Here is a 22,172-nt window from a genome sequence, read left to right as displayed (position 1 = left end):
TTTGAGGTCGTCACCTGATTGTGGTCATGCATGAGAGCTAGAAACCGGTGCTGCTTTGAATAGAACGCAGCTTAGTTTGGAAGTTTCACCTTAAGCAACTTCATCTTCCTTCAGTAGATACGTTGTATCCCCAAGCTGTGTGTTTCAATGTGTCTTGCTTTACACCATCCTGACTTTCATAACTCACTTTCCTTGGAATGTTTTCAATGTTGGTGTGCATTCTTGCAGTAGGTGAGTGAGTTACTTAATCTACTGCATATATGATATGTGTTTATAAAATACTAAGAGTCGTTGCTCCCTTAAAACTTGAGCAGGTAACCCTGCTCTAGATCTAATCTTCAGGTATTGAGGTCACCATTGAAAATCGTATTTATTCATTATGTTATTTATCTCCTTTAACTGGTGACCCTGATTGCTCTATGTGAGGGAAGTAGCGCAATGAGGCTTTTCCCTTTGAGCTAAACATCCTGTTGCCCTTGTGCTCTGTACACTGTGTTGTGTGTGAACAACACAGGAAATGCATTAGGCCATCCATATTTGTGAGATGAGAAAACAAACTGACTTCCTGAACTCTGAATAGTCTGCCAAAGAATAGAGGCACTGCTAGTGGAAAATTTCAAAGATTGTCATTGTTTTACTGCTCAAATGAAACAAGGGACAAATAAAGATTTGAGCTTGTGGACCTAAGCCTAAACATGAGGACACTCAATTATATTAAAGGAGGGGTGAAAAGTGTACTACTGTAACCTACTTTTCAAATTTAATTAATTTTATAGACCCATTGCCACAAAGGTCTGTTTGGTGACATCAACATGCTTATAAGACTGCAAATAGCATGGTAATTGAGTCTGAACCATATAGATTTTTTTGTAAATACATTTAAAATAACTTTCTTCTAAGAATATCAGCAGCAATTTTTTGTTGTTGTCTTAATTTAAGGTTAATGTTAGGTATAAGGTTAGCAGTGTGGTTAAATTTAGGGTTAGGTTTAAAATCTAACTTTAAGAAGAGAAATTGTAGAAATAGGCGGGATTTAGCCAAAAGTATGACTTTGTGGCTGTGGTAACTAGTGACGACTACAGTTTGTGCCACAGCCTTAAATATCAGCTGTATAAAACAAGCTGTATGGGAGCCAGTGAAATACAAAGAAACTTCTCACACAACATACTGTCACTATGACAACCGGGCAGAATCATTTAGCCCGATTTCTCGCTATTCCAGACAGCCCAGAAATCCAATAGCGTTAAAGTCTCATACAACCACCCCATTGGTTTCTCATGGCATATGACATCTCACAGGAGTGAATAAGATTAATGCATATCATATGAATTTGGGGTTAAATTGTCAATTGGTATTTCTTTTGTTTTCTGGCTGTCTTTATGTCACAAAATAAAAATGTCCAATGGTTGTTTGCAGAATGCCAATGTAATAGCACGATATACTACATTCACTATCTTTTGGAGAAACATGTAGTTAGAAAAATACAATAATCATAATAAAGTTAAAGATCTGTGAACATGAGCGGGTTGTGTTTTTCAAAGGTTTACTTAAACTTTCTGGTTAATGTAATTTTAAAAATAAAATAATATATTATTTAATAATGCTATGGTTGTGAAAGGCAAAAATAATTGGCTAACTTTATTCTCTGTCTTCAAATGTAATTTCGATCTGAATAATGTTTATATTGTTGTCTATTAGTATCACCTTTTGCATCCAAGAAGACGGTCAAAACGGATATTCTGTCCCGAAGCAAATCTATTGAAGATTACTCATTTACCTGGCCGGATCAAAAAGTCACTGCAGATACAATATCATTTTCTGGACTATTTTTAACACTTCCCATCATGGTGATGTCAACATTAAACAATCATTTTCTGGAATTCAAACAAATTACATTCATCGTCATTCCCATATCTGGCCTCAGACCTACTCTTGAGATCAAGCCTACAGCCAATGAATGAGAAAACGATTGAAGAATACAGCTGTAGCCTTCGTTCTCTGTTATTTGAAATCATGAAGTGGAATCTGATGTAATTCCACGTGCTGCCCCATGTATTCGGCTCATATGTCTATACAATCTCCTCCATTTTATAGCACTAGTCTTCCAGTATGAGAAGCAGTTGTTTTCTGTGACGCCAAAGGCGCGAAATGCAACCAACACCACCATAATCTACACATTATAGTTTATTGATGGTGGTATCACACACACAATCCTTCTCACAGATTATTTTTTATTTTTCGTGCTATCACACAGACGCTTCCTTTTTTCTGTATCACTGCGTGACTGAAGGGAAACTTCTGTTGGGAAGTGCAGGGACTACTTTAGGTCAATTTTGGATATAAATAATCCGAATATATGCCTAATGACACAGGCATATTTTATCAAATGTTTCTCACATATGTTTAGGATTGATGTAAGCACTAGAATTTATAGTTGAGAATCCTTTGACATATCATATGTATTTTTTTGCAGCCATGCGGAAGGATTTCATTGTAGAACTGGTGGTCGACGCTTCCGCCCAGTTTTCCGATGTTCATTGCTCGAGTTGAAAATGGAGTTCGATTAAAGCAGATGTCCAACAACTTCTTCGGGAAAATGTAACTCACTGTATTTGCCTTTTGTATGTCAATTTCTTAATATAAATTATGTTGTCCATTTTTCTAACTGTGGAGGCTATAATTCAACGTACACCGACACACTGACGGACCAACCAGCGCTTTTTAAGTGTTGTCCTGGACCTGAAGTTGGAGAGGGGAATGCTCGATAACTAGCCACTAATAAAGTGCCAAATGTCGGTTTTATTTTGTACACTTTTTAGCATCTGAACGCATTGGATTTCGTTTTACCGAAGAGGATGACGAAGATGTGCATTTTGTTGAGGTTGGATTTTACTTCCAGGGAAAATAAAATTAATAATCGGTTGTCACTCCTCGCAATTGAGTTACACAATTAGCTAGGCTACTTGGTTTTCCTAAAAGAGCTCAGTTATGCATGCACCATTGTAAGACAATTAACTTTTATACAATATCTAGTGATTTTATGCGAAAGAAAATGGTGATATTTGCGGTTTATTTCCCCGCCGTCACTGCGTCCTCGATGCTATTTCCAGGATTTGGATCCCCGTGAGAAAAAATGAGCGAAGATTCAACAAATCCAAACGAGTGAGTACATTTTTATCCCACATTCTAGAACGCGATGATAATTCTGCCTTCATGTATCGAATCGTCACTGCAACGATTTGCACGATTCTAAATTACTCTGTTCCACATGATCCTTGGTTCTACAAATACCATTTTGAGAACTCCTATTTTAATGAGGTTACTATTTTCAGTAATACATATACATCCATTTATTTTGTTTGGTTTGTTTTTCATGATCACAACAACGTGTTTTGGAACTTGATGCAATAGAAATAAAACCGTCTTATTATATTATGGCAACGGCAGATGCTAAATGTACTTTTGACGACTGTATAGAAAATGGATGCAATATATATGATAGTTGTTTCATCAAGGATGTCTTTGAAAAATACCTATATAATTGGACTGCAATTGAATAATATCTATTGATATTTCAGATTGTATGTGTGACTAAATCGTAATTTATTACAATCACTGTGGCTAGATGTTGTGTTTAAGCGTATGATTTAAGATTTATATGCTTACTGTACCTACTCTAAAATTATATTGTCGTAAGAATCAATATTATACAATAGTGTTTTCTTGACATTTGATAGCAGGTTACTCTGTTAGTTAATGTAGAGGTTTTAAAAATGTATATTCACTCGAATCATTTTTTTTTTCAATGGAAATGTGGCTGTAAACTGGTTGCTACCAAAGTAGAAGACGCCATATTTTTTTCTCAATAGCACTCATTTGCATATCACAATCTCCATTCATAATTTTTTTCTTTTAAATGGACGTATTGCGTTCAAAATGTGACTGGGCTACGCCCGGAAAGCAACATTTATGTGAATTGACATATGGTCCTTTGTGTCGCTGTAAATCCGTATTCTTTTAATGGGCTGATCTCTTGCGTGGCTTGTTGACAGTCAGTGAGAAATATCTGCTCGGGAGGTGCTGCGATCACGTGACCCCTTCCATTCATAAAGAGTACCTGGGTGCCCATTCACAGTACGCTGTACAGTACAGTGTCTCGCAACTCACTGGCGATCACACAAAGATTTGGGATGAGCTTAATCTGGATGTAGACATGACAGACATCCATTCATTTGAAAACAAATAAATCATGCAAAGATGATTTGCTCTTATTGCGTTCTTCTGATGCGCTCAAAACTGGCATCCATATTTTATTTATTTATTCTAGATGGTTGAAATCTGTTCCTATGCTGACATTTCCATCGTGTATGTGTCTGAAAGACGCCCATGCTCGCACACAACAGGTTGATTGATTTAAAGTGGGGGAAAAATAACGCTGTCCTTGAACTAGGCAATGTAGGCATATTGTTGTTTCATATTCAATATATTACATAAGCAAGGACCATGATGTATGGTGCTTTGCGTTTGTTCTTCCTAGTGACTGCAGCAGCACAACACATAAGATGGCCAACATATGATGCAATTGAAGATCAAGGAAGATGGTGGGAAAAGAACAGTAAGCCCCACCTGATCCATTTTTATATTTATGCTGGCTGGAATTTACGTTCAGTCTAGCAGCTGTTGTACATAATGTACGCATTGGATGACAAAGAACACACAAAGAAGCAAGATGTTTTAATGTCACTGGATGCCAATTTGACACATTTGAGCTACACTAAAGTAATCAAATATTAAGGTCTATCAGGTTTTGTACTTGTAAAGCATATGACAGAGCCATTGCAATGTGTATCTTCCAGTTTCTCCTCACAACAGCATTAAAGTTAACCATGTCAATGAGTAGCCAAGGACAATCATTAAACCACATATTGTTGTGAGTCGTGTGTGAATACAATGGGATGCACAGTAGGTTACATTGTCGTCTTGTTGGGAGTTTCTGGACACTTCTCTGTTAGCATCACGGGCATAGTAATATATCATTCATTACAGCTTGTTGCTTCATCAAATGATCACAAAGCTGTGTGATTAATAAAATGTGGTTGAATGTGTGTGCTACTCATTCACACGTGAAGATGCACTCGTACAGGTTATTAAAATATTTTTTTGCTGTGAACGTGAAATGCATACCACCATGTTAAATATCCAGTCTGCATGATACACTGAAAAGAGGAAGGGCTAGGCCTAACATGGCCTACTCTGTGTGTGTGTGTGTGTGGTCGAAGAAGGTAGCGTAGTCCTCCAAAAATAATCACACAGAGAAAGGAGAAGAACCAGGGTGTGTCTGTCTGGGACTATAAGAGACATATCCTTACGGGGGAGCTTAGAAGTAGTCTTTAATAAGGTTCTTCTGCCATCCAGGGATTTAAGCTATGACATGCATAGTAAACAAGGGTGGGCTAATAAAGGCCAAAATGATAACGAAATAGCAAAATCAGACTCTTTTACCTTTATTTAACCAGGCAAGTCAGTTAAGAACAAATTCTTATTTTCAATGATGGCCTAGGAACTGCCTGTTCAGGGGCAGAACGACAGATTTGTACCATGTCAGCTCAGGGGTTTGAACTTGCAACCTTCCGGTTACAAGACCAACGCTCTAACCACTAGGCTACCCTGCCGCCACATACTGTTGGCTAAATACAAACTACAAAGTTATACAAGCATAGGTAGTAGCTACCGAATGTCATTTTCAGTGAGTGTGGACATTTTACAAGTGAAAGTGAGTGAGAGAAACTGCAAATTAATGAATAAAGTTGTGATGCATGCCTTCCTGAAGGAAGAGCAGCAAGTGTACAGAGCAGAGGGGAGGGGAAAAACTGCTAGTAAGAAGCACAGGGAAATAATTACATATTTTATGTCTGGCATTGGTAAGGTCATTAATAAATAAGTAGGGTTAGCCTAATGGTTTTGGATTGATTTTCTGTTTAGTCTAGTTTGCCAGTCAGGTGATTCCTCTTGGACTCCTTCTTCCTATCTGTGTGATTGATTTGACAGTTCAGCATTTCTGTCAATGTGGGCTGTCACGATCTTATCACCTGGGGGCCTGTTCTGCCCCTCGCTCCATTCCTCTGACAGGCTTCTCCCAAAAGAATTCCCTCAAACAATATCTGATTGAATGTGAGTATTGTGCCTTTCCGACAGAGCATAGCTTCTTCGGCTAGTCGTTTATGGTGGTGGTAATTGCTCAAGTTATGTGCTGTGGAACTCTGTGAAATAATGTTTAGTAGGCTACATTTTGTTAATCTCTTTAGGCTAGTGTTTCGGGTGATGCAGTCTAATGGGGGGAAATGAATAGCCTATATAACACAACTGGTGCTTTTCCACCAAGACTTACCCCCACATTAGTGGGCAGCCATTGTTTTAGGGCGGCGGGTAGCCTAGCGGTTCGTGTTGGGCCTGTAACCAAAAGGTTGCTGGTTCTGGAAAATAGTCTGAGCCTTCTGTAAAACACTAGGGTAAATCCTCCTGGAAATGCGCCACACCTGTAGTTTTGAAGCCTGAATGTAGCCTTGGATTACACACTCCTCCTAGGCCTGAGTTTCAAATACCAATTAGTGTGAAGTAGGCTTGGGTGGTATCCAGATTTTCACACCATCCTGGGATTTACGGTATTACTGGAATAGCACACAAGGGGGTGCTAAAAGTGCCCATTGAGCCTCTACAAAAAAAGTAAGTCGCTCCAGATAAGAGCGTCTGTTACATTGCTAAAATGCCTTTAGCTAAATGCTAACGAGCGAAAACTAACAAACTAATTGAAAAGATGAGCAAATCCAGCTCATAAAGTTATACAAGCATAGCTAGTAGCTACTGAATGTCATTTACAGTGAGTGTGGACATTTACAAGTGAATGAGAGAAATTGTGTGAATGAACAAAGTTGTGATGCATGCTTTTCTGAAGGAAGAGCAATGAGCAGAAGACAGAAGAATGTAGGAAGGGGGGAAAAACGCTAGTAGGAAGCACAGGCAGCTGTACAGAACTTTGACTTCTCGAACACGGCAGAAAGACGCTGTAAGATATCTGATGGCAAACATTTAGTAGTGAATTGCGTACAAGTGTAACTTACTTCATTGCCTTGTTCGCCGCACAACAGACATTTCGATATACAGTACCAGTCAGAAGTTTGGACACACCTACTCATTGAAGGGTTTTTCTTTATTTTTAAACTATTTTCTACATTGTAGAATAATAGTGAAGACATCAAAACTATGAAATAACATATATGGAATCATGTAGTAACCAAAAAAGTGTTCAATCAAAATATATTTGAGATTCTTCAATGTAGCCACCCTTTGCCTTGATGACAGCTTTGAACACTTTGGCATTCGCTCAACCAGCTTCATGAGGTAGTCAATTGGGATGCATTTCAATTAACAGGAGTGCCTTGTTAAAAGTTTGTGGAATTTCTTTCCTTAATGCTTTTGAGCCAATCAGTTTTGTTGTAATAAGGTAGGGGTGGTATATAGAAGATAGCTCTAAAGAAAACACTACTAAAGGACACCAATGAGAAGAAGAGATTTGCTTGGGCCAAGAAACACAAGCAATGGACATTGTCCTTTGGTCTGAGTCCAAATGTAAGATTTTTGGTTCCAACCGCCGTGTCTTTGTGAGACACAGAGTAGGTGAACGGATGATATCTGCACGTGTGGTTCCCACCGTGAAGCATGGAGGAGGAGGTGTGATGGTTTGGGAGTGCTTTGACTGTAACACTGTTGCTTTTATTTAGAATTCAATGCCTGGCTACCACATCGTTCAGTGGCAATACTCCATCCCATCTGGTTGGCACTTAGTGAGATTATCATGTGTTGGGTCATTGTCCTGATGAAAAACAAATCGCCAGGCTGTGTAAGGGCTATTTGACCAAGGAGAGTGATGGAGAGCTGCATCAGATGACCTGGCATGCACAATGACCCAACCTCAACCCAATTGAAATGGTTTGGGATGAGTTGGACCCCAGAGTGATTGAAAAGTAGCCAACAACTGCTCAGCATATGTGGGAACTCCTTCAAGATTGTTGGAAAAGCATTCCTCATGAAACTGGTTGAGAGAATGACAAGCATGTGCAAAGCTGTCATCAAGGCAAAGGGTGGCTACTTTTGAAGAATATAAAATATATTTTGGTTTGTAACACTTTTTTGGTTCTACATGATTCCATATTTGTTATTTTGTTGTTTTGATGTCTTTTATTCTACAATGTAGAAAATAGTCAAAATAAAGACCCTTGAATGAGTAGGTGTCCAAACTTCTGACTTGTACTCTATATACAACTTTTGTATTGAATGTACATAGAATGCCTTCTCCCGTTGTGCTCTTTACAACGAACACGTGTCTGGCTCAACTGTTTTGGGGAACTAGGGTAAGCTTCATAATGTGACTGAAGGGAAGAAAGCAATATGCTTAATCTCTCAATGTATTGCACAAGTTGACTGCAGGTATTAACTTCCAAAGTAGCAACACATTTTCCAATTTATGGAAACTACAAATAGTTTTGATGTTATTGGAAAACCATCTCGTGGCCCCGGTATACGGCATATATGGTATTCCGCCCAAGCCGAGTGTGAAGTGGGTAGTCAAAGGCTTTAGAGGTCCTCAGAGTTGTCTGTAGTTTTGCTTCTGTATTATTTTTGGGAATTAGCCTTTCGATAGTTTCTGGCCACTGCTCTGTATTGATTGAATTGGAACTTGTCATCTGTGCAAATAAAATGTACAAAGGAAGTTTTGGTCTTACATAGGCTAACATCCTGACTTTGGATTGGGTCAGAGCGCGTTGTTCTTTTCTAACTATATCAGCAGGCTGGCCTAGTAGGTTGTCAAACGATCACTGATTCTTGCTCCCACTTATCTCAAGATATATCTTTTGCCAAATGTCAGAAAATGTATTTTTCCTGCCGCAACGTCATAATTTCTCCTTTTGTTCTTTACCTATTCTTAACATATGATAATTAGCTATGGCGGATAGGCTTGGGCAGTATACCATATATACCGGGGTATTTGAAAATGGCCACGGGATAGTTTCTCTATCGTTAACTATTTATTTTGAAGTTGTTTAAATACATTTTAATATTTGTATCTACTTTTTAAGTAAATACATGCTGTCAACCGGTGCAATATGTTAAGAGAGAAAGACGAACGCATTTTTCATTTCACCTGTCACAAAATGTTTCATTATGAAGTTTACCAGTAGTCCCCAGTCATATGGTGTTTGTTTACAAGCACACAACTACAAGAGACCGTGGCCTTGTGAGTCACTCACTGTTGTGCAGCACGAGGCAGGTGATCTAGTTACCGTATGGAATTCACAACTAAGTGTTTGCCAGCTAGATAACTTAACTATTATAGGGACACTTTGGGATTTTGGCTATGATGCCCTTTATCTACTTCCCCAGAGTAAGATGAACTTGTGGATACCATTTTTTTTATGTTTCTGTGTCCAGTATGAAGGGAGTTTCATGAGCCAATGCCTACTAGCATTGCCCATAGGCTTCCAGTACTAGCATGCTAAGGATGTCTAAAATGTTCTAAATGCTCTGCAGTTGTGGATTTGGTTTGCTAATTTAGTAGCTAGTTAGCTAAGTGGTTAGCTTCTTCCAAAATAAATAATTGTTTGGTAACAGCAGAGAATCCCCTCTTGGATCTGTCTAATATTTGTCTTGTGCTTGCAGCCAACTGAGTTGCTTTTTTGAGTTACTAGTATAACTTTATGAGCTGAGATGTCTGTCCTGCAAATAGTTTAGGTCAGACTGTATAAAATGTTTAATGCACACATCAGCATTTTGTTATTCTCGATGGGATTTTACATGTACCAAGCCTAATGGAGGATGAGCAGTTACAGGCTGTACAGGCTATTTATAGTTTGCTTTTCTGTTACATGGTGTTGTATTGTTTGAATGACAATACTTCTCTATAAACCTGTCTGGATGAATGGGATGATGTGTTACTGACAGTGTTACTGTGTAACTGAGCAGGCCCTGTACAGTAGGAAAGTAGTCTGTTCTGGCTCTTCTCTTCCCATGGCCAGAGTTACGATTCTGTGTATTTTAAACCCGAGCAACTTCCCTATTGTAATTCTCATTTCGTCTTAAGTATTTTAGGAGCGGACCTGAACTAGTAAATATCATCAGTGTATTTGGATAGTAATATTTAATTATTTAAAACAGCACTGTACCCATTTTAGTTGACTGTCTCACCAATCAAGACAAAATGATAATGCGTATGCAATGCCCATTTACCTTTGAAAATGCTAGGCTATGCTGTGTCGTATTAGACCAGGCTAAAAAATCCTCCCCGTTTCTTTTTGTCACCAGATATATAGTGATGTCTTTTTTTCAAGGAGCTCTCTGGTGTGCCTTGGCCATATCGCAATGCTTCTACGAAATTCTTTGAGCAGTAAAACGTCTGAATTTTAGGTATTGTTTTCAGTTGTGCTGCTGCTGCATGAAGGCTTTGCTGGGAGCTGCTGCAGCTGAGGCAAGATGGTTCTTTCCTGCAAGACCACTGACATAAAAGGGTACAGATGTAAATCCAAAACCTTGTCTTTTGATTGAGTTTCCAAACTCTTTGAAAACAGGAAGGAGTTGGGGCCTGTGAGTGTATTCGCATGTGTACATGCTTTTCTAGTTTGTGTCTATAAAATACAAGTAGCTATAGGCTAGATGAGGGGATTGAAGCAAACGTAACTTAATTTTATAGAAGTAATATTTTATGAACCAAACGTTTGACCGGGTATGTAGCCTATTATAGGGAAATTGATGCTCATCTGCTGAGTCATCTTATTAGCCATTTTTATAAATTGAACCTGACTTTCTATGAGAAGCCACTTCTCCAATGTGTAGCCTACACGTGTGAAGGGTTTCTCACAAGGTCTTCTAGCTAGAACATTTTTCAACGCAGTTGTTCTTCACAGCAGGCTAGATTGTAATGGGCAGTACAGTAGTCTAGTTTGATGGTTTCTTTACAACTCGCCACAATGTGAATATTTTTCAATATTATGCTGTGGTTGTGATGCTTTAACAACAGTGTGGAGTACAGGGATAGTTTACAGCATACTAATGTGCCATTTCTGTGATTGTTAACAACCATGGTGGATGGATGATGGCTTCTTTACAGCATGGTGCATTCCTTGTAATGAGGTCTCGCTTCTTCTCAGCCTTGTCCTAGTACCCGTTCCTAGCACTCCCCAGTCTTAAATCTGAGATTCTGCACTAACTATTGCAATTAGAAGCAGGGTCTCCAAAGACTACTTTCACATCAAAGCCGCCCGTAGACGCTGTAGCAGTCCAAATTTGCCATTCCTCTTTTTCTGTAATGGTGAGTGCAAGGTTTTAATTTGCCAAATGCTTGCTGTTTTAATTATGATCATCTCAATATGTTGTGCTTTGATGTTTTGGGGCTTTTGATACACATATGGGATTCTTTTGATTTATTTCAGTACACTGGTGCTGGGGCACCCAGAACATTGTCGTTGGTGTTACAGGCCCAAACGTGTAATGAGGTTGGTTAGCATTGGTGTGAGGCATAAAATCATTGTTACAGAAACATTGCTGGAGTAGCTTGACATGGTGCTTTAGTGCCCATTCAGATTTACTAGTTACCAGCACCGGTGTTCACATTAGCTACACTTGCCGTGGCTTCAGCGACAATATGTTCTCTCTGCCCACCTCTAGTATTGTAAATCTTACAGAATGCTATGCGGGCATCTTCTCATCTTAACCATTAGACCTACAGTACTTCAATAATACAAAATGATACACCAATTCACACGTATGTGCAGACCATTTTAAAAGGGTTTATTTTCCCATTTGCAAACTCAAATTACAGGAGTCAGACAATAACACAGAAGTCCGTTACGACGCCAAACTGCAGTCAGGTCAAGACCCAGCTGTCAGGTGGCTGGTCTCAGACGATCCCGCAGGTGAAGAAGCCGGATGTGGAGAGCCTGGGCTGGCGTAGTTAAACGTGGTGTCCAAATTGGCCTCACAACCGCACATATTGCCAAATTCTCCAAAACAGCATTGGAAGCATCTTATAGTAGAGAAATTAACATTCTATACTCTGGCAACAGCTCTGGTGGACATTCAAGCAGTCAGCATGCCAATTGCATTCTCCCTCATCTTGAGACATCTGTGGCACTGTGTTGTGTGACAAAATTGCACATTTTAGAGTGGCATTTTTTATTGTCCCCATTACAAGGTGAACCTGTGTAATGATCATGCTGTTTAATCACCTTCTTGATATGCCACACCTGTCAGGTGGATGGATTATCTTGGCAAAGGTGAAATGCTCAGTAAAAGGGATGTGAGGAAATTTGTGCACAATTTTATTCATTTTGTGTTTATGGGATCTTTTATTTCAGCTCATGAAACATGGGACCAACACTTTACATGTTGCATTTATATTTTTGTTCAGTTAGATTATATTACAATTTAAGATAACTACCTCAACTAACCAGGCTTTGTTTTATCATGTAATGCAAGTCATTACATGGGATACAGTGCATTCGGAAAGTATTGAGACCCCTTGACATTTTCCACATTGTGTTACGTTACAGCCTTTTTCTAAAATTTCCTCATCAATCTACACACAATACCCCATGCCTTTTGGCAAACTCCAAGTGGGATGTCATGTGCCTTTTTACTGAGGAGTGGCTTCTGTCTGGCCACTCTACCATAAAGACCTGATTGGTGGAGTGCTGCAGAGATTGTTGTCCTTCTGTAAGGTTCTCCCATCTCCACAGAGGAACTCTAGAGCTCTGTGAAAGTGACCATCGGGTTCTTGATCACCTCCCTGACTAAGGCCCTTCTCCACCGTTTGTCCAGTTTGGTCGGGCGTTCAGCTCTAGGAAGAGTCTTGGTGCTTCCAAACTTCTTCAATTTAAGAATGATGGAGGCCACTGTGTTCTTGGGGACCTTCAATGCTGCAGACATTTTTTTGGTACCCTTCCCCAGATTTGTGACTCCACACTATCCTGTCTCTGAGCTCTTTGGACAATTCCTTAAATTCCTTTGTTTTTTGCTCTGACATGCACTGTCAACTGTGGGACCTTTTTTTATATAGACCTGTGTGTGCCTAAATTGAATTTACTACAGGTGCACTCCAAGTTGTGGAAACATCTCAAGGATGACCAATGGAAACCGGATGCATTGGAGTTCAATTTTGAGTCTCATAGCAAAGCGTCTGAATACTTGTATAAATAAAGTGTTTTTTTTTTCTTAAATAAATGTGCAAACATTTTGAAAAACCTGTTTCAACACTATGTCATTATGGGGTATTATGTGTAGATTGATTAGGGATTTTTTTCTTTTAATCCATTTTCTAATACGGCTGTAATGTAACAATGTGAAAAAAGTCAAGGGGTCTGAGTATTTCCAGAATGCAATGTATACAGTGCCTTCAGAAAGTATTCTTAGCCCTAGACTTTTTCCATTTAGTTTCAGCCTGAATTCAAAATGGATTAAATCGTTATTTACTCACCCATCTACACACACTACCCCATAATGATGAAGTGAAAACATGTTTATTTTTATTAAATTATGCAAGTGTGTTGAAAATTATAAGTATTCACACCCCTAAGTCAATACACGTTAGAATCACATTTACAGGTGTGAGTCTTTCTGGGTAAGTCTCTAAACTTTGCACACCTGGATTGTACAATATTTACACATTTTTACAATTCAAGCTCTGTCAAGTTCAAATCAAATTTTATTTTCACATACACCGAATACAACAGGTGTAGACCTTAACGTGAAATGCTTACTTACAAGCTTATGTTCATATTTGTATGAACATAAGATTCAACAAATAAGACAGAAACTGAACAAGTTCCACAGACATGTGACTAACAGAAATGGCATAATGTGTCCCTGAACAAAGGGGGGGATCAAAATCAAAAGTGACAGTGACAGTCAGTATCTGGTGTGGCCACCAGCTGCATTAAGTACTGCAGTGCGTCTCCTCCTCATGGACTGCACCAGATTTGCCAGTTCTTGCTGTGATATGTTACCCCACTCCTCCACCAAGGCACCTGCAAGTTCCCAAATATTTCGGGGGGGAATGGCCCTAGCCCTCACCATCCGATCCAACAGGTCCCAGACGGGCTCAATGGGCTTGAGATCCGGGCTCTTTGCAGGACATGGCAGAACACTGACATTCCTGTCCTGCAAGAAATCGCGCACAGAACGAGCAGTATGGCTGGTGGCATTGTCATGTTAGGATGAGAATGCAGGAAGGGTACCACATGAGGGAGGAGGATGTCTTCCCGGTAACACACAGCGTTGACATTGCCTGCAATGACAACAACTCAGTCCGATGATGCTGTGACTAGAGGTCCAATTATTGGGGGACCAAAAAAGCCGATACCGATTAATCGGCTTATTTATTTATTTGTAATAATGACAATTACAACAATACTGAATTAACACTTACGTATGTATATATATGTATGTGTGTGTGTGTATGTATGTATATGTGTGTGTATATATATATGTGTATATATGTGTGTGTGTGTATGTATATATATATATATATATATATATATATATATATATATATATATATATATATATATATATATATATATATATATATATATATATATATACATATACATATACATATACATACATATACACGTATATGTATATATATATATGTGTGTGTGTGTGTGTGTGTGTGTGTAATTTTTAATTTATTTCTTTATTTGTAATAATGACAATTACAACGAACACTTTAACTTAATATAAAACATCAATAAAATCAATTTAGCCTCAAATAAAAAATGAAACCTGTTCAATTTGGTTTAAATAATGCAAAAACAAAGTGTTGGCAAAGAAAGTAAAAGTGCAATATGTGCCATGTAAGAAAGCTAAAGTTTCAGTTCCTTGCTCAAAACATGAGAACATATGAAAGCTGGTGGTTCCTTTTAACATGAGACTTCAATATTCCAAGGTAAGAGGTTTTAGGTTGTAGTTAATATAGTATTTATAGGACTATTTCTCTCTATACCATTTGTATTTCATATACCTTTGACTATTGGATGTTCTTATAGGCACTTTAGTATTGCCAGTGTAATAGTATAGCTTCCGTCCCTCTCCTCGCCCTACCTGGGCTCTAATCAGGAACTCATCAACAACAACCACACTCGAAGCACCGTTACCCATCGCTCCACAAAAGCCGCGGCCCTTGCAGCACAAGGGGAATAACTACTCCAAATCTAAAAGCGAGTGACGTTTGAAACAGTATTAGCGCACACCCAGCTAACTAGCTAGCCAGTTCACATTGGTTACACCAGCCATTAGGCTGATAGGCTTGAAGTCATAAACAGCACGGTGCTTGCGAAGAGCTGCTGGCAAAACGCACAAAAGTGCTGTTTGAATGAATGATTACGGGTCTGCTGCTACTCAGTCAGACTGCTCTATCAAATCAGACTTAATTATAACATAATAACACACAGAAATACGATCCTTTGGTCATTAATATGTTCAAATCCGGAAACGATCATTTCGAAAACAAAATGTTTATTTCAGTGAAATACAGAACTGTTCGGTATTTTATCTAACGGTTGGCATCCCTAAGTCTCTAAATATTCTTGTTACATTGCACTTCAATGTATGCCATAATTATGTAAAATTCTGGCAAATTAGTTCGCAATGAGCCAGGCAGCCAAAACTGTTGCATATACCCTGACTCTGCATGCAGTGAACGCAAGAGAAATGACCATTTCACCTGGTTAATATTGCCTGCTAAACTGGATTAGTAGTTATGACTAGTGATTATGATTGATTGTTTTTTATAAGATGAGTTTAATGCTAGCTAGCAATTTACCTTGGCTTCTACTGCATTCATGTAACAGGCAGGCTACTCGTGGAGTGCAATGGTTAGAGCGTTGGACTAGTTAACTGTGCGGTTGCAAGATTGAAACCCTTGAGCTGACAAGGTGAAGATCTGTCGTTCTGCCCCTGAACAAGGCAGTTAACCCACAGTTCCTAGGCCGTCATTGGAAATAAGAATGTGTTCTTAACTGACTTGCCTAGTTAAAAAAAGGAATAAAAATAATAATCATAAAAATAATAATCAGAAATCGGCGCCCAAAAATACCGATTTCCGATTGTTATGAAAACTTGAAATCGGCCCTAATTAATCGGCCATTCCGATTAATCGGTCGACCTCTAGCAGTGACACACTACCCCAGACCATGACGGACCCTCCCTTCAAATTGATCCCGCACCAGAGTACAGGCCTCAGTGTAACGCTCATTCCTTCGACGATAAACGTGAATCCGACCATCACCCCTGATAAGACAAAACTGTGACTCGTCAGTGAAGAGCACTTTTTGTCAGTCCTGTCTGGTCCAGCGACGGTGGGTTTCTTCCCATAGGCGACGTTGTTGCCGGTGATGTCTGGTGAGGATCTGCCTTACAACAGGCCTACAAGCCCTCAGTCCAGCCTCGCTCTGCCTATTGCGGACAGTCGGAGCACTCATGGAGTAATTGTGCGTTCCTGATGTAACTCGGGCAGTTGTCCCCATCCTGTACCTGTCCCGCAGGTGTGATGTTCGGATGTACCGATCCTGTGCAAGTGTTGTTACACGTGACCTGCCACTGCAAGGATGATCAGCTGTCCGTCCTTTCTCCCTGTAGCGCTGTCTTAGGCGTCTCACAGTACAGACATTGCAATTTATTGCCCTGGCCACATCTGCAGTTATCATGCCTCCTTGCAGCATGCTTAAACCCTTTACAGTGAAGATCGATGATGTTATTTAGATTTTTACAAATTGCCTTTGAAAGAAAGGGTCCTGAAAAAGGGACATGTTCTTTTTATGCTGAGTATACATCTGTAATATGATAACCAAAGCTTTAGTTTCTGGACTGTCTTTCTCTCAGGCTTCCATGTCTTTTCCCTGGACTTCCTCAATGTCCACCTCTTGAACATCAGACTGAGGCCTCATCTTCACTGTCTCTGTACTACCTTGTTGAGGATGGCATGTTGTCAGGCTAAAAAAATCCTGATATTTCCCAGATGGCCACCAATGTTTCAACCCTTGTATTGGTCAGCCTGTTTAGTGTGTGTGTGTGTGTTCCCAAATAAGGACCAGTTGCGCTCGGAGGCGGCAGATGTTGGTGGGATTTGGAGGACGATGGAGGACACGGGAAAAAGCCTCAGATCCACAAAGTCCCTTCCACTGCCATATTGCATTTCCATCCCAAAGCCCTTGCATGGAAGTGTACTTTTCCAGACTGCCAAGAACCTTTCCCTCATCCAGGCCAAGGTGGCAAGACACAGTAGTGATGCCTTGTTGCTCTCTGCACTGGACAGGATGCTCTTGCCAGCATACTTGCGGTCCAAAATGCACGCTGCGGCGTGTATGGGCTTCAGGCAGAAGTCTTCACGCCTTTTGATGTATTTCAGAACTGCAGTTTCCTCTGCTTGGAGCAACAGTGAAGTGGGCAGGGCAGTACAGATTTCTTCTCTTACATCTGAAAGCAGTCTAAACATCAAACAATATGGCATTGTCTCCCACAATCAGTGCAATGGCTACTGCTATAGGTTTCAGGCTGCTTACCACTCTCTCCCAAAATACATCATGCAGGAGGGTCCTCTTGATGGGGCTGTCCATATCGTCAGATTCATAATTTTCACCTCAATTAGAAGTATAGGGACTTTTGTCAGAGGTTGCTTGTTGTGAGCGCTCAAGGAACTTTATGCAATTGGCCAGATGATTCTGCCAATCAAAATCAGAATTCTGCTGCATTCTTCACACATGATTTTGGCACAGTATTTGCAAATGTACACAGCTTTTCCTTCTACATTAGGTGCAGTGAAATGCCTCCACACATCAGATAGTGCCTGTGGCATTTTCCTGTAAAGATTTTTTTAAAGGAGTAAAAAAACATCAAATACAATTCCATGTATAGATAAATAGTTAAGCAGTTAGATTAAACAACTCCTCCTTTTGTATGATAAATGTTTTAAAATGAAACATGTACAGTGCCTTGCGAAAGTATTCGGCCCCCTTGAACTTTGCGACCTTTTGCCACATTTCAGGTTTCAAACAGGTTTCAACAGGTTTCAAATAATTTTGCACGCCCAATTTTTCAGTTTTTGATTTGTTAAAAAAGTTTGAAATATCCATTAAATGTTGTTCCACATCATGATTGTGTCCCACTTGTTGTTGATTCTTCACAAAAAAATATGTTTGAAGCCTGAAATGTGGCAAAAGCTCGCAAAGTTCAAGGGGGCCGAATACTTTCGCAAGGCACTGTATAGAAACAGGTGAATTAACACTCCTCAGTTAGCTGGCTCAAGCAAGCTAAAACACACATGGTAGCAAAAACTAACTAGCAGAAACGATTAACAAGGTAGAAATGATTTAAACACACTTTCCTGTACGCTACTATCTTCTAGTTAAAAAGAAATCATGTATGTCATATAAAATATATTGACCCCAACCAGTATTGTAAACAAAATTGACCAGAAAGCATGTAGTACTTGGCTCAGACAGTGTAGTAGTGTGGACTCAGTAGCATCTCATTAGTGTGCAAGATCTTGAGAATCAGCTGTACATGTGATTGAAGAATGCACTGTGCATGCGGAGGGTTGCAATTCCATTGAATTGGGGATAGTTTTAACAAAATATGCCACAAGACCTAGAATTGCCTTATATCCCACAGAAACTGGGATAAACTTCACATGGAAAAATTCCGTAATTTTACCGGACATTTTCTGACCCTTTGCAAGCCCAGTTTTAGGCCTACATTACAGTAATACGTCTATTCTGTTTTGTTTTTTTCAAAACCTCCTTGAGAATGTACTTTAACTTTAGTCAACATAAATTAGTTCTTAGTTTCTTTTTTCCATTTTCTACCTGTTTTCTGTGATTAGAGCTTAACAAAGGTTGTTCTTCAACCAGTCTCTCAGTCTTTGTTACACTTCTATATAGGCTAGGATATGTAGCCTATTTATAGACCTCTTGTTGGGTAGATTTGCTCTTGTACGGAAGGCATGTTGAATTTCAGGATAGCTGGGTTCATCGTTAACTACCCTAATACTTGCTGTACATAGAACCCTTTAGAGCATGGCACTTGCAACGCCATGGTTGTGGGTTCGATTCCCACGGGGGACCAGAATGAAACTATGGACTTAAGTCGCTCTCGATAAGGGCGTCTGCTAAATGACTAAAATTGTTCAATTCCATGGTTGGGTTCTGTCATTCTGTCCAGCATCCAAAGGGTTGTGTTGGTGTTTTGTTTTGGGTCTACATGCCTGTTGTGTATTTGTAAAACATTTAAACAGTAGCCAATGTCCTTTTGGAAATGTGAAGATATGTTCGTCCTTGATGCAGTTGCTCAGTTTGCATGGAAGGAGGTATCCAGATGATTCAGACATAAAAAAATGAGTCCATGCTAGTGAACAAAAATAAGTTCTCTAAATGTTTTCTCTGCTTGCGGTTCCTTTCCCACTCTGCGGAAGGATAATCTAAAGAATCAGATTGGGATAAGGAGCTTGTGTTTATTTTCCGATTGACTTCTTTAATTCTAAATCTTAATCCCAAAGTGGGCTGCTGGGGCTTGACGGCCTGCCTCCCCTTTAGTTACAAGGGGGAGTGGTGGTGATGTCTCTCCCCTTTTCTAATGCTAATGAAAAGAGGAATGGTTTTCCAGCCTTTAGCTTGCAGAGTGTGTCTCTCCTGCAGCATGCTCCATTGCCTGGACATTGTGAGAGCACAAAACTCCAGGCCTGGGATCCAATAACGTGAAATTTCAGCAGAGAAGCAGCCATTGTGTAGAGAGGCAGCCATGGAGGGTGATGGGTGGGAGGGGAGGGAGGGCGGATGGGAAGGAGGCGAGGGTGACTTGGCGATCACCCAGGGCTCAGGCCACATCGTCCCACTTCTGTCTTACTTTCAGGCCTCCTCCTCCTCCTGTCCCCCCAGGGGCTGGGAAGCCCAGGGGCTGAGGCAGAAGCAGAGCATGATGGCATGCTGGAGCTCTGTGAGCCACGGTCCAGGGCCACAGACAAACGGCCACTTTGTTAGGCCAGGAAATGGTTGTCCCAGGATCCCCCTTCGCCACCACACACTGAAGCAGCCAGGCCCTCTGGGTGCAGGCCTGGCCAGCACGTGCTCTCAAGTACAGTCCTAGCCTACAGCCCTTTATGTTGCTGTTCCTGCTGTGTGTTTGGGTGGCTTGTACTGTGGTGGTGTGTGTGTAATGTATAGCCTAGTTTGTGGAAGTTGAGCTGGTTTAGCAGTGTTTTCCGCAAGTACATGGAGTTGCCAGCCAAATAGGAAAAAGTAGCCAGCCAGGTAGTTCTGGGCGGTGGGGGTCTGGGAGGCATGCCCTCTGAGGAAAAAACAATTCCAGAATGAGCTCTTTTGGTGACCTCTGGTACATTCTAACACCCATAATTCCATCTGAAATACACAGCTAAGTTATGAACTACTTTAGTGACTTTACCGCAAGGTATGAATTACCACAATTATGTTTGGTCTTCAAATTACGTGTTTTTTTGGGCTCTGCTGCTGTGTACACTTAGGGTAAGGAAACCAGTATGTTATTTTGGTCAACTATCCCTTTAACAGTTTGGCCTGTCACTCAAGGATGTTTGTGAGTCACATGGTAGGGTTTCAGACCTGTCAATCAATCACTGTGGGTGGGACTTTGAGGGAAGTTGGTAGATTAGTATTCTAGTCTACCCTTTTCAATCTAATATATCGTGACAAACTAAAACTAGTCGACTCTTTCAGTTTGGTTTATTTTCTTAACCTAATGAAAAAATATCTGTAAAGTAAGCATGGATTCCCTGTTGAGAAACAATATAGAAATCAAGGAAAATGGTTAAAACAAAACATTTATGGGGAGTACCCCCAGCCCCCCCGCCAAATTGTATAAAAGTGGGGGTGCACAAAGTCAGGCGCCCGTGAATAGACCTACGAGAATGTTTTGAAGAATGAAGCAGGTGTTAAACATGGGCTTTGCTACACAGAAAGAAGCAGTTGACTACTCCATTGTTGACACTAATCAAGTCAGTAGGCCTATCTCAATATCTTTAACAATGACATAAGTACACTATATATACAAAAGTATGTGGACGCTCCTCCAAAGTAGAGGATTTGGCTATGTCAGACACACCCATTGCTGACAGGTGTATAAAATCGAGCACACAGCCATGCAATTTACATTGACAAACATTGGCATTAGAATGGCCTTACTGAAGAGCTCAGTGACTTTCAATGTGGCACCGTCATAGGATACCACCTTTCCAACAAGTCAATTTATCAAATTCAGCGGATGCCAGGAGAACAGTACCTGCCCCAATGCATAGTGCCAAATGTAAAACCGCAACTCGTCAGTGAAGAGCACCTTTTGCCAGTCCTGTCTGGTCCAGTGACGGTGGGTTTGTTCCCATAGGTGAGGCTGTTGCCGGTGGTGTCTAGTGAGGACCTGCCTTACAACAGGCCTACAAGCCCAGACATTCTGAGCACTGATGGAGTGATTGTGCGTTCCTGGTGTAACTCAGGCAGTTGTTGTTGCCATCCTGTACCTGTTCCACAGGTGTGATGTTCGGATGTACCGATCCTGTGCAGGTGTTGTTACACTTGGTCTGCCACTGCGAGGACGATCAGCTGTCCGTCCTGTCACAGTACAGACATTGCAATTTATTGCCCTGGCCACATTGCAGTCCTCATGCCTCCTTGCAGCATGCCTAAGGCAGAGTTCACGCAGATGAGCAGGACCCTGGGCATCTTTCTTTTGGTGTTTTTCAGAGTCCGTAGAAAGGCCTCTTTAGTGTCCTAAGTTTTCATAACTGTGACCTTAATTGCCTACTGTCTGTACGCTTTTAGTGTCTTAACGACTGTTCCACAGGTGCATGTTCATTAATTGTTTATGGTTCATTGAACAAGCATGGGAAACAGTGTTTAAACCCTTTACAATGAAGATCTGTCAAGGGTCCTGAAAACATTCTAATAGTTTGCCTAATTTCAGTATGAGAAAACAATCTGTGTAGAGAATCATTGTACCATCTAAACCACTGTGAAATATCCTTTCAATAACCCAAAATATTGTATTTTCAGCTGTTTGAAGCTAGTGTACAAAACCGAAATCAAAAACTAAATTTAAGACTG

At 40.2% G+C, this 22,172-nt stretch overlaps 1 protein-coding gene across 3 annotated transcripts in view; it reads left to right on the top strand.

Annotated features, from left to right (window-relative positions):
* The first annotated feature begins 2,514 nt into the window (after positions 1-2,514).
* Positions 2,515-22,172, top strand: part of LOC135525719 (sprouty-related, EVH1 domain-containing protein 1-like) — an 88,649-nt gene continuing 68,991 nt past the window's right edge. The window contains exons 1-2 of one of the 3 annotated variants that reach the window (XM_064953516.1): positions 2,515-2,881; positions 3,111-3,162. In XM_064953516.1, the coding sequence (XP_064809588.1) occupies positions 3,134-3,162 (29 nt within the window). In that variant the 5' untranslated portion in view covers positions 2,515-2,881; positions 3,111-3,133. Of the gene's footprint in view, positions 3,163-4,537; positions 4,616-22,172 lie in introns of all 3 variants that reach the window. The other 2 variants (XM_064953517.1, XM_064953515.1) reach the window with 2 other exon arrangements.

This window comes from Oncorhynchus masou, chromosome 32, assembly GCF_036934945.1.
Source record: "Oncorhynchus masou masou isolate Uvic2021 chromosome 32, UVic_Omas_1.1, whole genome shotgun sequence".
NCBI lineage: Eukaryota > Metazoa > Chordata > Actinopteri > Salmoniformes > Salmonidae > Oncorhynchus > Oncorhynchus masou.
The sequence above is the reverse complement of the archived record's forward strand: the minus strand, read 5'-3'. Positions and strand labels throughout refer to the sequence as shown.